Below are 15666 nucleotides of genomic sequence, written 5' to 3' on the forward strand. Positions count from 1 at the left end.
CACCTTGTTATCTCAGATTTTCCAGCATCTGCAGTTCCTACTATCTCTGATTCTGTTTGGCCCCTTCTTTACCGTGCATGGCACTTTATGTTTCTACAGGGCAATACACATATCCACCATTTAGAACAGAACTATAACTATATGGTGCCTTTTAGGCTGCTGTATAGCTGCACACCTTGCACAGCTTAGCAAGAAAATTACACTTCAGTAACGGTGTAGAAAGGACTGCAGCTTCTTGATATATCAGAGATGTGACGAGGAGAATTCGATATTGCCGTGGAGGTTTTGGTTGTGATGACTTAACTGGTTCTGGGCAGACATCACTAGATTGAAACTCATGTCAGAACAGGGGAAAATCCACAATATAAAGCCTACTAAGTCTGTGGGTAATTTGAGGGTCAGCAGTGGATGTCATCCCTTCACCATTGACTACAAGCTTTGCTTCAATATGTGACTTGCGATCTCACCCACCAGGTCTGGGTGTTTCCATCTAATACACTTTCGATGAGCAGAACAACTGAATGACTAGGCAAATGTTGTTCTATTTCCAGTTCCACATGTGTGACTCTGTGTGTTCACTGCCCTCACTACTGCCACTCCACATTCCCACCAATAATGTGGATGAGCTTAAAGACACGCCCTCCAGAGAACACCACTGTAAACACAGCTTCACAGATAGCAAGGCTCTAACAACAACATTAAAACAAACAGGTAACTTTAAAAGCCTGCCTCAATAAGTACTCTTGATTTCCTTTCAACAAGCAGTATATCCTCATGAGAACGTACACCTAAATGAACAAAAGATGCAAATCCATCCATTTCAAACACATTGACTTTTCAATTCAAAGTACAAATAAGAAAGTTCAACAATAATACTGACAGTGCTCATATTCACAATCATGTAAACGCCAGCTAGGAAAATGATTTTCTGCATTAACAGCAAATAGGACATCTTCTGAGAATATCCTACATGATGCATTTCAGGGCTTCCCATACTGTGGGACTAGAAGAGATTTTGGGGTCACCAGCTCCAGGCTGAGTTCTGACAGTTGCAGGAGCCCTTTAAGTAAGTGCATGTTTATCTCTGATTGGCGGGCACTGCCGAATTCACCACACACCACATTCGCTGCCGCATTAAGCCTTTGAAAGGACAGGCGTCCGCTCTGTTTCTGGACAAACTGAATTTTGATGAGGGGATCAAAGGAAGGGAAGATGAGGAGGTTAAAGAGGGAAGACGGGGCCTTCCACATCTGTTGCTACAATGGAGGCCTTCCTTCCTCTCCCTCATGGCTCACTAAAGGATCTCTCTCTGTCCCCAGAAACTCATCGCACTCAACTTTTAACCCCCAAATTTCCACCCAGAGCCACATGAAGTCAAAGGCATTAAAATGGTTTCAGACCAGTACAGAACTTGGGAAAGACTGACATATTCATTCCATATCGTTCAGATTGTTCAGACTACAGATTGTCATATAAATATCACAAAATGGCTCCTTTCCTGGTAGATGGGCACAGTAGTGGACAACATTTCACTCAATGAGAATGGAGAGCAGAGCACGATCAGGCACATCTTTATCATTGCAAACAACCAAACACCAAATAGCATTCAACACCAACAAATCAAAATTACACAATTAACTAACCACATAAAAGGAAGTTCAATAGCTCAGCAAATTTCACTTCCTAAGGATTTATTGTTCGACGTGAGCCTACATGTTTGTAAGAACAATCTTCTGCATGGGACACATCTTCAGTGCTGCATTGCAGAAAAAAAGGTCGAGGCTGTTTGTGGTTGGTATAAACAAAGAGAGAAAACTACCTTCACGCTTGAAGTGTGAAACAAAAATAATCAAAAGATGCTAGAAATACACAGCAGCTGCTCTAAGAAATAGATGAACACAGCAGGCCAAGCAGCATCATAGGAGCAGGAAGGCTGACGTTTCAGGCCTAGATCCTTACGTCAGCCTTCCTGCTCCTGTGATGCTGCTTGGCCTATTGTGTTCATCCAGCTCTACACCTTGTTATCTCAGATTTTCCAGCATCTGCAGTTCCTACTAGCTCTAAGAAATAAACAAATTTAAAGTTATAGATATTATGCTGTTTCTCCTCACACGCCTTTTTTAAAAAATCTAACACCAGTGGAAAAATGATCATCTGACAGTTCCAGTTCTGCCTGCCTCTTATGGTTATAGCTATTCAGTCACCTGCTCAGCATTTTCTTCTTTGATGAAAATATAAGTGGCTAGACCACCGAGGAATCATCTTCATCCAGCATTCTGTTAGCTGATCCAACTTGTACTGCAGTCTAGGATCAGGACTTTCTGCCAGGTGCACTGGATTTTCTGGTAGTGTTTGACCAAAACTGGCATAACCAATGTTGCAGGTGAAGGGGGGGGAGGTGGAGCAGAAGAGAGAGTTGTTGGGGTCCAGAAAAGGTGCAGGCATCAGGGGAAGGTTCGGATGTTCAGTCTTAGCTGCGTGGTTGAGATCTAGCAGGGAGACTGGGGGAGGGGGGAAAATCAGGTTAGGATCACCAAGGGGTGGGGATTTAGGGTGGTAGGATGGTTAGAATCTTGTTTGGGGATTGCATGCTGTAGTTATCAGGAGTCCAGGGGTGTAAGTAGTTAAGTGTGATGTAGTTGTTATATACTACAAGATAACAGTATTTAAATGTAAATCAAATCTGCTGTGAAAGTTTTATTTTAGTTTGTTACATCCCAGAAAACACACATCCCAACAGCTCGCCTTATTTATACAAATCAATTCTCACCCAACTAACCCTTAATTAGCCAGAGATAGCAAGAACTGCAGATGTTGGAGTCAGAGACAACACAGTGTGGAGCTGGAGGAACACAGCAGGCCAGACAGCATCAGAGGAGCAGGAAAGTTGACATTTCGAGTCGGGGCCCTTCTTCAGAAATTAGTGTTTGCTCTTTGGAATTAACCAGTTTCAGCTAGTTACCATCCTGAATCATATAAAGGAATATTTGCAAGGTAATTTGAAAAAAAATTACATTTGAAAGCATTGCCAGAATGCACAGATTTGTGGCAGATTGTGTGTTCAGTGATATGTAAATATGTTTTAAAGGGAACTCCACAGAAGAGGCAAGTTTAAAAGCATTACAATTTGCTTCTGGATTGCTGAACACACCTGAAGTACAGCCAATAGCCTAGGAGTCAGACTTCATCACTTATCTGGTCACCTAGACCTGGACTGCCTAAGGTAATCCATTAAAACTGCCTGGGAAATACTTAGGGCTGGAAAGCATCACTGGGGAAATGGGGCAGGAATCCAGAATTGGATTCCAACAATCATTTTTAAAAGGTCTGCAGAGTCTCCTCAACTGAAAGTCCAGGCCTGAATACTTCTATTTACTCAGCTCAAGATATTACATGTCTTATTAACCACTTTTTCAATCTGCCCTGCCAACATTACTGGTTTAAACACATCCACTTCAAGTCCCTGTGTTCCTGTTAGAACGAGATACATTATTGGCGTTGCCTCTCCTTGTTCTTCTTTCCAAAATTTATGACTTCATATTTTGTTGCACTAAATTTTATGCATCACTATGCATCAACCTATCTACACCCTCTTGAAGTTTATTGTGATAAAATCCATTTTCGAAATCACGGTGAGCTGGGAAATCTGTGAACATGTAACATTTGGGGCATAGGACATCCCATTGCTGGCTCCATTTAATTCTGCTTAGTAAGCAGGAACAAGATGCTCTTGAAGTAACTGAAATAATTCAAGGGTCAATGAACAGTAGTTTGAGAGTGAGTAGTTAGAAAGGTGGCTGCAAGAAGCTGACCTGGAATCATGCTTTCAGGCAAAAGCACAGCTTTGTTTGAATCCAGTGGAACCCAATCTAAGGAGGAGACACTGAACCGCTGGTAGATAAGGAGTTGTTCAAAAAGGCTGATTTGGAGCAGAGAGAGTTCCAAGGTCTGATCTGAAAACTGAAAGATTTGAACTCTTTGGTAAAAAGGCACGTTTTAATGGAATTTGGTGACCTATTTGGCTGGGATTGTAACACAAATTTGCCTGTTTACTCTGAGATTGTAACGCTATCCCTAACCTCCTTACAGTTCACAATACTTGCAACCACGTGTCATCGTCAAGTTTGGAAATTGTTCTGTAGTTCTGTATTAATATCTAAACTTAAGCTGAGATTCTAATTCTAACACTGCATACCTCCTCTGGAAACAAATTGTCTACCACTACATTCTATTTGCCATCACTCAAGTTTAATATCCACACTGCTTCTACACACAATCTTTAACTTTGCTAACAGGCCTGTTATAAAACACTTCAGCAAGCACCTTTTGGAATTCCATGTGCACAAAATTAAACATTATCCTCAAATGCATCTGTTCTCCATCAAAAGCCTGTTGCAACTATGCTGGAAGGAATGCACTGGTAAATCAAGTGCCAACTCAACCATTTGCACCATTCATATAAACGTGTTGATTCAATTACCAAAATGGCCAATTCCACTCTTTCGTACTGTTCTCCAGAACAAAAGAAACATCCACCAGCCTTCTTTAAATGACCTCAATCCACTTAGCAGAAACAAAACTTATTCTTAAAGCAAGTGACAGCAAACTATATTGCCCGGATCCTCAAAAAGATATACTCTCACAACACAAAGAGACAACTCTCTGCAGTTGTTTTCTTCCAAACAAAAAGTCAAAATGAGAGAAAACAACTCTGTCGGCCAAAGATCTGGAAACAAAGGACAAAATGTGACAACTTCTCACGTCCACTCTTTCTTGTCCATGAAGCTGAATTTACCACAAAGTCACAGATTGATGACAATGTGTCTGCTTCTAATTCAAACCAACTTGGGTTTGAGTTTCTACGAATTGGTCACAGTGCAGTAAATCAAGTTTTACCGGGTGGACAAAAATTTTAGTATTTGGAAACTTTCATCTTCCCAGGAGCTCCGCTGAGAACAGAATTTCAGGAAAGAGACTTAACAGCATCAGGATGTCTTCTTTACCCAAATTCCTGAGTCTGTAAAGACAGAAAGGGTTGCAAGGTAACTGTTACCACAGAGGCCCCCAGTCCTCTCAAAGCCAGGTTTTTCCAGTGCTTAAGGCAATCAACAGCATCTCTTAACTCCTTGAAAGTTTTGCTTAGCTGTTGCACCAAAGTCACTGTTACAGTAAAAAAAAGGTAAACCACAGTACACAAAATGATCTGCTTCATTTTCAGAAAAATCACATACTAAAATCTTAAACCAGAAAATGTTCATATAATTCAAACTTTTCCTGTCCTTCCCAGAAAGTCCTCCAATATAATTAAATATTTCTAACAAACTCAATCAACAAAGTTTACCTTTAACAATCCGTGCTGGTTTTCCATAATTAATGCACAGGTGTCAGCACCATTCCATATATGTAAGGCTATGGACATGTCAGAAATCAGTTTTGCTGGAGTTGCACGGGGGTGGGGAGGGGTGTTGCTGGGGAGCAGGATGGGAATGAAGTTGGATGAAAGATGCCTTTTTGCCAATGGCTGAAGAGACCAGTCCATGAGGGTCAGGTTTGATCATGTGCATAGAATAAATAGTGGTCATCAGGTACCATTGTGGGTTGGCGTTTCTGGGTATTGGTGTCTATTCAGGGTCTATTCATCATGTTCCCACGGCTCAATTTACTTATGACAGGAAGAGGCTCACATCACACTTAGAGATGGACAATAAACGCTGGCCTAGCCAGCAACACTCATTCTGTAAATGATTTAAAAAGTGGGAAACATGGTAGCTTTAGCCAAGGACACCAATATCCAGAGGCACCGACCCCTCAGGTCAGCCTTTACCCTTTACACTCGTCAACTTGCCTTTCAGACCCAGTACCACCTGTCCCCACCTCATAGCACCCAACATAGCCCTGGCTACAACCTGGATTTACCATTAGAATAGGCTACTCCTCATCGGAACTACCTGTAATCCCAGCAGTGACCACCACTCCTGCCTAACACTGCTATAATGACAGAAGTGTCAGCTGACATTCACCTCTCTCAAGTGGAACTTCCTCCAGGGAGAGAGGGGAAAGCCTTGCTTTAAAGCAGCTTAAATGAATGCTCCTCACAGGGTTAAACTGCTGAGAGGCAATCGTCACTGTGGTGGGTTGGGGGTCTCACCACCAACATCTTAGCTGGGCTATCACAGACCAGGCGGCACCAGAAATCTGGTCTTATGGGATCAAATGCTGCTGCACACAAATCATTTAAAATGAAGAACCTCAATTTAAGGCTTCCATGAAATCAAACACTTCTTGAAGTACTGGTGGAAATTAACGAGCAACTGCTCTTTATCCACGGATTTATTTCGCTTTGTATAATTTTTTATGAATCACAATAAATATGCTTTATAGCTTATCCTGAAGTATGCTCTGTAAGCATATTGGTGGATGCACTGTTGAGGAAAGTCAGTTGACTTTATTAAATGCTGATGCAATTTGAGACAAGGGTTAATCCTGTATCATTTCTGCTTAACTCATGAGGTACATCATTGTCAATTTCAAGGAAGCTCAGATAGTTGCTGCAAGTTTGAATGTTGGAGGAAGTCTGATGGTTACTGAATAGTTGTGGCATTTTTTCCAGCTACCCACTCACTCACTACCTTTCTCAAAATCTTTCACACTAAGTTGTTCAACCTTCTTTCTCAGCTAGGAGTGGGATGCACACCGGCAACTTTGCAAGCATAATTATCAAACTAGTGCAGCAACAACTTGCCCCTGGTGGTGAAGTCAGTAATAGGGCAGCTGGTATATAGGCTATACATTGCCAGCTCCTTGGTTTCAGTTATATTTTTTATGTGTTTGCAATCTTGAAATTAAGCACTGATGCCAAGTTATCTGGAACCACATGCTTTTGCCTTCCTTCCATCTCCCCATCTGCCACTTTCCACAGACTGGATTTTCATTAGTAATGTTCTATACACCAGATTGGCCTTTGACGTTGTCGCTCATCAAGGTCACAGAGTATATGCATATGCAGCAGATGGCACTTCGCCTCAAACAAAAGTTTTGTCTCAGTACAATTGTTGCAAAGCACAACTCAAGAATGTGTTGTTTCCTCTGCAGAAATAACAAAGTCTGCTTCAAGTTCCCTTCCATCCCTGCTGCACTAACCTGGTAAAGATAAGCTGCAATGCTTGGTACCCTCAGTCTGCTGCCTGTATGCTTGTGAGTTAGCTTTAAAACAGTCTGGGCCTTCCACTGGTACTAGTAGGTAGATTGGCTGGCACCCTGCATCCATCAGGGACAAAGTATGTTTAAAATCTACTCAAAGGTGTGCAACTGGCTTAGCTGACCACAATGTGGCTCAACTACATCAAGTAATAATTGCTCTTCTTCTCCAAGCATTTGTGGGGCCCCTTTGGTGCAAGAAAATATTCACAAGTTCAGTATTCCTTTGGAATATACCAACAAGAGGAAAAGTAGGGAGGTATCTGAATCAAAGTGGTACATTCTGAGGGTACTTTGAACATGTTGGAGAGATAAAATGGTTTTGGAAAAGAGTTCCTTTCAGTTACTCAGCTGTATGCTGTCTCTTGTAGACATTATCCATAAGTAATCAAAATCTCTACATGCTGATTACGCTCTAATTTACCTCTTCTTCATCTGTTACTACACAGTTCAATAAACCACAGCATTCTCTAAAGGAATAGTGATAAGATCAAACTTGTTGACAAGTTCTGATCAGAAACTGAGTTACCACTTCCATCAGCTTCAATTGTTCATTCAGGCTGGCCTTGGCAGCTGACAAATTCAGCAAATTGTTTCAATCTTAAATGGACTCCACATCATACCATAATTAAAATTGCCAATTTTCAATTTTAATCCATGGTCCAAACCTGAAGCTCGAGCTGGGGTCTTCTCTTCTCAGATCTGGCCTGACTCACTGTGCATTTCCAACTTTCCTGTCAGTTCTGATTTCCAACATCAGCAATACTTTGATTTTTACCTCTTTCCCACATCTGTGACAACATCTCCATCAACCATTCCTCATCTCCATCAGCCCCCAAAACTCTCATTCATGCCTTCATCTGTTTAAAGTTTCAATTCCCTTACTGACCTCCTCGAATTTACTTTTTTAAAAAAATCCCAATTTATCCAAAACTTTTCTACTTGCTCACCATCAAACATTAAGCCTTGAGCACCAATTATCAGTCTTCAATTATGTGAGAAAAAATTACTTTTTCCATGGAGGCTCAATAGTTGGCGTTTAACACTTCAACAATGGAAAAGTACAGAGAACCAGAGCAGTTCCCAGTATTAGTTATAGTGCCATAGGGTGCAAGATTTTTGTTTTATTATTCATTCATGAATGTGGGTATTGCTGGCTGGGCTAACATTTATGACCCGTTGCTAATTGCCCTTAAAAAGATGATGGGGAGAAGGCAATATTTTTAACTCCAATTGATGATGAAAGTTTTGGCATGAGAGCAAAAGGTGATCAGGGGAAAAGCAAACTGGCATAATGGTACCTTACTCATCTAGTATACAGTATGATCATAGGTCATCAGACACAACACCACCTTTCTTCATTATCATGATAACATTCAGTTGTAAGCTCAGCACACCATTGCCTTAAAACCTACTGAGCCAGGCTAAACTCCTAGTGAGCAGAAATTGTAGAAAGAAGAAAAATCAATGCTTCCAGACTCTACAATGAATGGCAACCATGGGAATCAGAGATTTATGTTTATGTTAGTTGTGTGAATTAGAGATGCTACATTAAAATGTGGGAATGCCCCAAGGGTAATATTTATTTTAGGAGAAAGATAATTTATCATAGATTGTTACAATTCCAGTTCCTACGGACCCCAAGGGTGTAATACTAAGAGACATCCCCATTCTTAATTTGACACATGAGAAGAGATAAACTTAGGAATGCTGATAACCGAAAGAATATTATCATATTCATAGAAAGGAGTTGGCAGGTGTAGTCCTAGAGATGTTGATCAGACATAGCGACATCTACTTTAAACATTAGCTCACTAGCACATCCGCAAGTCAGAACACTTATAAATGGTAACAATTACGACTTACAACAATGCAGCCTCAACATCAATTTAGAGATTGCATTGATAGATCTAATGCTAAAGCTATAATTAAAGTAAATTGAAGCCTTGTCATCTTTTATTTATAGCTATATTTTGTACTGAAATCTGGCTGGGCTTTATAATTTTTACAGCTAAAGTTTTGATTTTCCTGGATTGGGTGAAATTAGCTTTCTCTCAGCATCAATAACAACTTGTATTTTATACAGCACTTTCAACATAGTAAAACATCACAATGTTATTGGGGGTGGGCATTATCAACAATAATTTGTACTAATTCATAAATGGAATTTTTAGGATACATGGTCAAAAAAAAAGCAGGGGAATAGTGTAGATATGTTGCCATGTGGCTACAGTCAAATCAAGCAAAATGGGAGCAGTTTTTCAAATTTTGATAATGGGATGTAGGCATCACTGGTTGGATCAGCATCTACTGCCCAGCACCTATTGTCCTTGAGTAAGCAGTGGTGAGCAACTTTCATAAAATGCTGCAGTCCATGTGATGGGCACCACAGAGTCGCTAGGATAAGCGTTCCAGGATTTTGACCCAGTGACAGTCAACAAACAGTGATATAGCTCCAAGAGAGTTTGTGGCTAGAAGCAGTTCATGTCTAAAAAAGCACTAGCAAGGCTGGGCTGGGTAGTTTACTTTCTCCTCTCATTGTTCATAGGATGTAGGTGTCATTGGCTGGACCAGCATTTATTGCAGCCCCAGGGCAGTTAGGAGTCAACCATATTTCTGTAGATCTGGAGTCAAGTGTAGGCCATACCAGGTAAGAATGTCAGATTCATTCCCTAAAGGAAATTAGTGAACCAGATTATCTTTTACAACAATTGACAATGGTTACATAGCTGCCACTAGGCTAGCTTTTTATTCCAGGTTTTTACAAAATTCAAATTTCACTAGCTGCCATGATGCAATTTGAACTTATTTCTCCAGGACACCAGCCTGGGGCTCTAGATTATTAATCCAGTGACATTACTACTAGATCACCACATTCCCACAGTTAGGCTGTTTTTGAGCTGTAAACACTTGGTAGTTCGCCTATGCTAATATGTATGTTTTGTTGAGTTTAACCCTCATTTTAGGACTGTTCTTTCTAGGGATTAATTAATAATTGAATACACGAGTGCCAACAGCTATGTGATATTGGCACTTCAAACTGTGGCTTGCCAACGTATGAATAATAATTTAGTTAACATGCTGAATTTGAGAAATATCAATAAATGGGTTTAGAATTGATTAGACAGGATCATCAACAGGAACAGTGGGGCTGCTACAAACCAAACCTAATAGAAAAATAAAAGAGGACTAATGTGCAGTATATCTAAACACTGAAAACAGAACAAGCATTTCCGTCACATACTAATTCAGACTATTACTTGCATGTAAAATTTCAAAAGTACTTAGTGTATCTTTAAATTAACAACGCTTTTATAGACTTCACTTGCACTGGAACCTGAGTTAATAGAGAGCACGTTGAGAACAACCAGTGAAAGAGTCAGTCAATTTCATTCTCAGTTTTATTTTTATTAAAATGATTTGTGATTAGGAACCCTGGGGATAAGATTCAGATTCATGGAGGGCACAAAACAGAAGTAGTGCACCTGGTGCTGTTTGTACTCTCTGCTCCATTTCCTTTCCCAATCACTTCACTAGTTTGTATCATTGCTAATGTTGAGTTCCATCTCCTCTGATTCAGAAATCATGACTTTTCATTTCATTTTCGCCATGTGCATTTTTAAAGATCTCACAGACATTCATGATAATTAACTCACAAATATGGCATACTTGTACCCTGTGCATAATTGTAGTTCACTGTGAAGAATACAGGTTTAACTGTGACAACCAAGTGGGTGCAAATGTGCCACCTGTCAGTATTTCTGTGGCACATGGCCAACAGCATGGATTTAATACAATGGCAATGACAATTTGCAATTCATAAAAGAGGATGCACGATCACTCTACCATCTGAGTTGCATTGGTGTTATTAATATTTTAGATGTCTCTGGCACAAGCCTCTTATGAATTTCTATTCTGTCCAGGAAAATCTGATCATTTAAGCTTCTTTAAATGGTCAGTAAAAAAAATGGACAATATTCATTCTCATGACAGCTAATGATATCTTTGTCTGAAAACTAGTCTGGAAAGGTACCAGAAACTATGTTATATACCTAATACAGGGCAAAAGCTGATGAGTTAAAATCAATTATTGATATCTAATACACATCAGTAATGGTGAGATCATGACTGATTCTACTGAGTAGATTGGTAGACTTCTGAGGCTATTAAGAATTAACTATTTAGGGAGACTAGAGTCGCAGATAGGTACAGCAAGCTACCTTCTCTAAAAGATATGAGTGAAAAATAGGTAATTATATAAACCTGGCAACATTCTTGGTCATATTTTACACAGTGCTAGCCCATAAATAATAGATTTGTTTAATTTTGCTTCACAAATGAATGATCACTAGATTACTTATAACCACTCATTACCATCCTCTATACAGGCATAGGACACTGTCAGGCGGCATGACTGGAGAAGACCTATCTTGGGATGTCAGCAACACTGGCAAAGTTAGCATTTGGTGCTCAACCCCAAGAGTCCCAAAGAAGTTATTGGCGAGGCACCTTCTTGAATAGCTGTTGTGCATGTGGTGTAGGTCCATCCATGGTACCGTTAAGGAGTGAGTTCCAGGTTTCTGACTCACTGACAGCGAAGGAAAGATGATATAGTTCCATCTCAAGTTGGTGCATAGCTGGAAGAGGAACTTGTCGTTGATGGCGTTCCCTACAAAATTCTGGAACGGGTTCAAGGCCAGACTGATGACCTGAGCGTTAACCTTGTAAAAATCCAAACTTCAGTGAGTTTAGCCAGACTCAAGTAAACCACTAACAAAAACAGAAGTTGCTGGAAAAGCTCAGCAGGTCTGGCAGCATCTGTGATGAGAAAGGTTCCGAGGAAGGGTCACTAGATCCGAAACGTTAAGTCTGATTTCTTTTTTTCAGCAACTTCTGTTTTAAAATTAAACAAATCTATTATTTATGGGCTAGCACTGTGTAAAATATGACCAAGAATGTTGCCAGGTTTATATAATTACCTATTATATAATTACCTATTTCTGATTTACAGCATCCGCAGTTCTTTCATCAAATAAACCACTGCTTGCAGGTTCATAAAATTTCTCCTAATTCTGAACTAGTTAATAACTTCTCTCAAAAGAAATATTGGAATAGACATTTTGATTCAAGGTCGGAACAGTCACACATTTAAACAGGATTGTGAAGAGGTCATCAATCTGCACCCAAAGTGTGCTGACCCTGAATTCAGAAAGATTAATATCTGATGTGCAGGAAAACAGCAGAACAACGGTACCCTCATCAGTGCTGACACCCATCATTCTGACAAACGTAAACACATAGCAGGAATCAGGGGGAACGTAACTGGTCACCTTTCATCTACTCAACAGCTGTCTAAATAAATTGGCTTTTCATTCTGTTTTTGCGCACTCGTATTCATTACAAAAGAGGTTATTATTGTCAACTGAATCTCCTTGGAATGATAAAAAGTAATTTCAATATTTCATTTTATCTTGTGGTCATTTTAAGATGAAATGTAGCACAGCTCCACTTAAAGTTGCGAGAAAACTGACCTGTTTGATGAAGATGATCTCTAGCAAGTTCGAACATTCGCATGTGCATATTTGTGATAGGGTTGAAGGAGCCGCAGGCAATCAATGCAACTGGAACTCGGTTAATCATTTTAGCACAGGCTGGTGTCTGATGCCAAAATTAAAGCTTAAAGGAAGGAAGAAATATAGTAATTGAGCTGGTCAGAATCATGGATAAATATTACTGAGGTACATAGAGAATCTGAGATGCGGTTTTGACTGATATGTACTTGGACTTGGAATGATAAACAAAATAAGAAGTAGGAATTTGATAGACTCAGAGCAAGGAAGTAAATACCATATCTATTGAGAAGGCATTATAAAGAAAATTGTATTAGTACACGGTACACTGGAATGATCTGAACAGTGGAGATCATTGTTAAGGATGCGAGGGTAACGAGTGTTTTTGAATTCTAGAGGAATCAAAGCCTGTATTTACAACACTAGAGCTCAAGCAGTTCACTGACTAATGCATTAGTGTAAACTTTGTGAATAATGTCAAACCAGTGATCCAATAGTTTGTCATGCACATGTGACAGTGCTGCTTTCCATTTCCCTTTGCACAGAGTGGCATGCATCTGACCTCTCCCCGAACATCAAAGCACTTACCCTCACCCCACATCTTAGAACATGAAACTCCATAGCTTCATGTGCTTTTTGAGATGCATATAAGTGAACCATGCTCAGAATCAAACTTAAAATCGTAGAATCATAGAATCCCTACAGTGTGGAAACATGCCCTTCGGCCCAACAAGTCCACACCGCCCCTCAGAGCATCCCACCCAGACCTATCCCCCTATAGCCCACCTAATCTACATATCCCTGCACACTACGGGCAACTTAGCATGGCCAATCCACCTAGCCTGCACATCTTTGGACTGTGTGAGGAAACCAAAGCACCCGGAGGAAACCCACGCAGACACAGGAAGAACGTGCAAATACCACACAGACAGTCGCCCGAGGGTGGAATTAAACCCAGGTCCCTGGTGCTGTGAGGCAGCAGTGCTAACCACCGTGCCACCTGAGTAATACTGGAATGAAAATCTCTGCCTCTCGTTGCTCAAACAACAGTATTAACAGTGCTTTCTGCGAATAAAGGGAAAATGACTCCAAAACTCTCTGGAATAGTAGCATTTTGTCAAGTTTCAATAATCGTTGGCCTTGAAATTATGCTGTTGAAAAGCATTCAAACATTTGATGGTTTCATCAAAAAGCTCTCTCTGTTATCTTAACAAATGTCAAATCAGTTTAAAATAAATGGGCTTCCTAAAATAGTGCAGCAACGAATTTCAAACCAATATGTGCTCTCATCCTACAAGATTCTTTGAAAGCCCTATTTTTCTTCTAACCATTATTTTTGTCTGATACTGTAATAATACCAAATTGAAGCCAGAAATTACTGAACTAGATAGCTCGTTTGCTGCAGTATAGAACTGCATTCTAACTGAAGGAGTCAAGACAACATCCCAGCTATAATGCTGAAAATCTGCACTCCAAAATTAGCTGTGGCTGTACTGAGCTGTGCTTGTAAAACTACACAAAGCACCTACCCAATCATGGTGAAATTACCCAGATGTGTCCTGTCCACAAATTAGAAGTCTGTTACTACTCCAGCAGTTCTATTCTCAAGGATCAGCAGAGTGATGGAAGGTGTCATTGACAATACCATCAAACAGCAATTGCTCATCGATAATGGCTCGTTGATGCTCAGTTCAGGTTCTGTCAGGGACACACAGCTCTAACATCATTACAGCTTCAGTGCAAACATGGAAGAAAATGTAACCAAACTCAATAAGTGAAGCAAGGGTGACTGCCCTTGACATGAAAGTAGCATTTGATTGGGTGTGGCATCAAGAAGTGTTAACAAAATAGAAGTCAATGGGAATCGGGCAGAGGAGGAAACTCTCTAATGGCTGGAATCACACTGAGCATATAAAAAGGTGTTGTTGTTGTCAGACGTCAATCATATCAGTCCCAGGATATCATTTCAGGAATTCCTCAGGCCCAACCTTTCAGGTGCTTCATCAATTACCTTCCCTTGTAAAGGGAAGCTCAGCTAACACACAAGGAAGGCTTATGCTGGTAGATTTAGAGGAGGAAAAATGAGAGGCTTGAATGGAGCACAAATATTGGCACAGACTGATTGGCTGAGTGGCACATTTCTGTAGCGTATGTTGGAAGCTGGTTAGCTCTTGATTGGACGGCTGGTTGGTGACGCAGAATGACAGCATGGGTACATTTCCCACACCAGCTGAGGTTAGCATGAAAGTCATGCTTTCTCAACCTCACCCGATGCGTGATGGCACTCAAATTAAACCACCACTAGGTGTCTCTCTCTCTAACAAGAGAGGAGCCATGTTACTACAGTGACTTTATTTAATGCTATCCGATGAAATGTAATCCTCCTTCAAAAAGGTTAGAATTGTGAATTCTGGCAGGTAAATCCACAGTGCTCAATAACAATTGCAATTCCTCACCTATTGTAGCTATTCATGCCCACAAGCAGCAAGAGCTGTACAAAATTCAGGCTTCAGCAGATAAGTTCAAGTACTAAAGTACAATACTGTGTGTGCTGGAAATCTGAAATACAAACACCCTGTAACAGTAATTCAATTCGCCAACAGGCAATGAGCATTTCCAACAAGAAAGAATTTAACTATTTCCCCATGATATTCATAATAATGCCATCACCAAAACTCCAACTGCAAAACATTCTGCAGATTATCATTGATCAGAAACTCAACTGAACCAGCACCTCCTGCGGTGTAGTGGTCATGTCCCTATCTCTGACCAGGAGGCCTGGGATCATGTCCCACCTGCTCCAGAAGTGGGTCATAACATTGCTGAACAGGTTGGTCAGGAAATAAAATCCGTAAACACTGTTGTCGCAACAGTAAGTGAGATGCTTGGAATTCTGCGG

At 40.4% G+C, this 15666-nt stretch overlaps 1 protein-coding gene across 10 annotated transcripts in view; it reads right to left on the minus strand.

Moving 5' to 3' along the window:
* nmnat3 (nicotinamide nucleotide adenylyltransferase 3) overlaps positions 1-15666 on the minus strand; it is a 65340-nt gene that overhangs the window by 44494 nt on the left and 5180 nt on the right. For 8 of the 10 annotated variants that reach the window (XR_007263550.1, XM_048604726.1, XM_048604728.1 and 5 more), the window contains one exon: positions 12729-12873. The exons of the other annotated variants lie outside the window; for them this stretch is intronic. Coding sequence is in view for 7 of the 8 variants with exons in the window: in XM_048604726.1 (XP_048460683.1) it covers positions 12729-12837 (109 nt within the window). In the remaining variant the exon portion in view is untranslated. The remainder of the gene's footprint in view (positions 1-12728; positions 12874-15666) is intronic. 10 annotated transcript variants of the gene reach the window in all.

The sequence above is a fragment of the Rhincodon typus genome, chromosome 13 (genome assembly GCF_021869965.1).
Source record: "Rhincodon typus isolate 14 chromosome 13, sRhiTyp1.1, whole genome shotgun sequence".
Classification (NCBI taxonomy): domain Eukaryota; kingdom Metazoa; phylum Chordata; class Chondrichthyes; order Orectolobiformes; family Rhincodontidae; genus Rhincodon; species Rhincodon typus.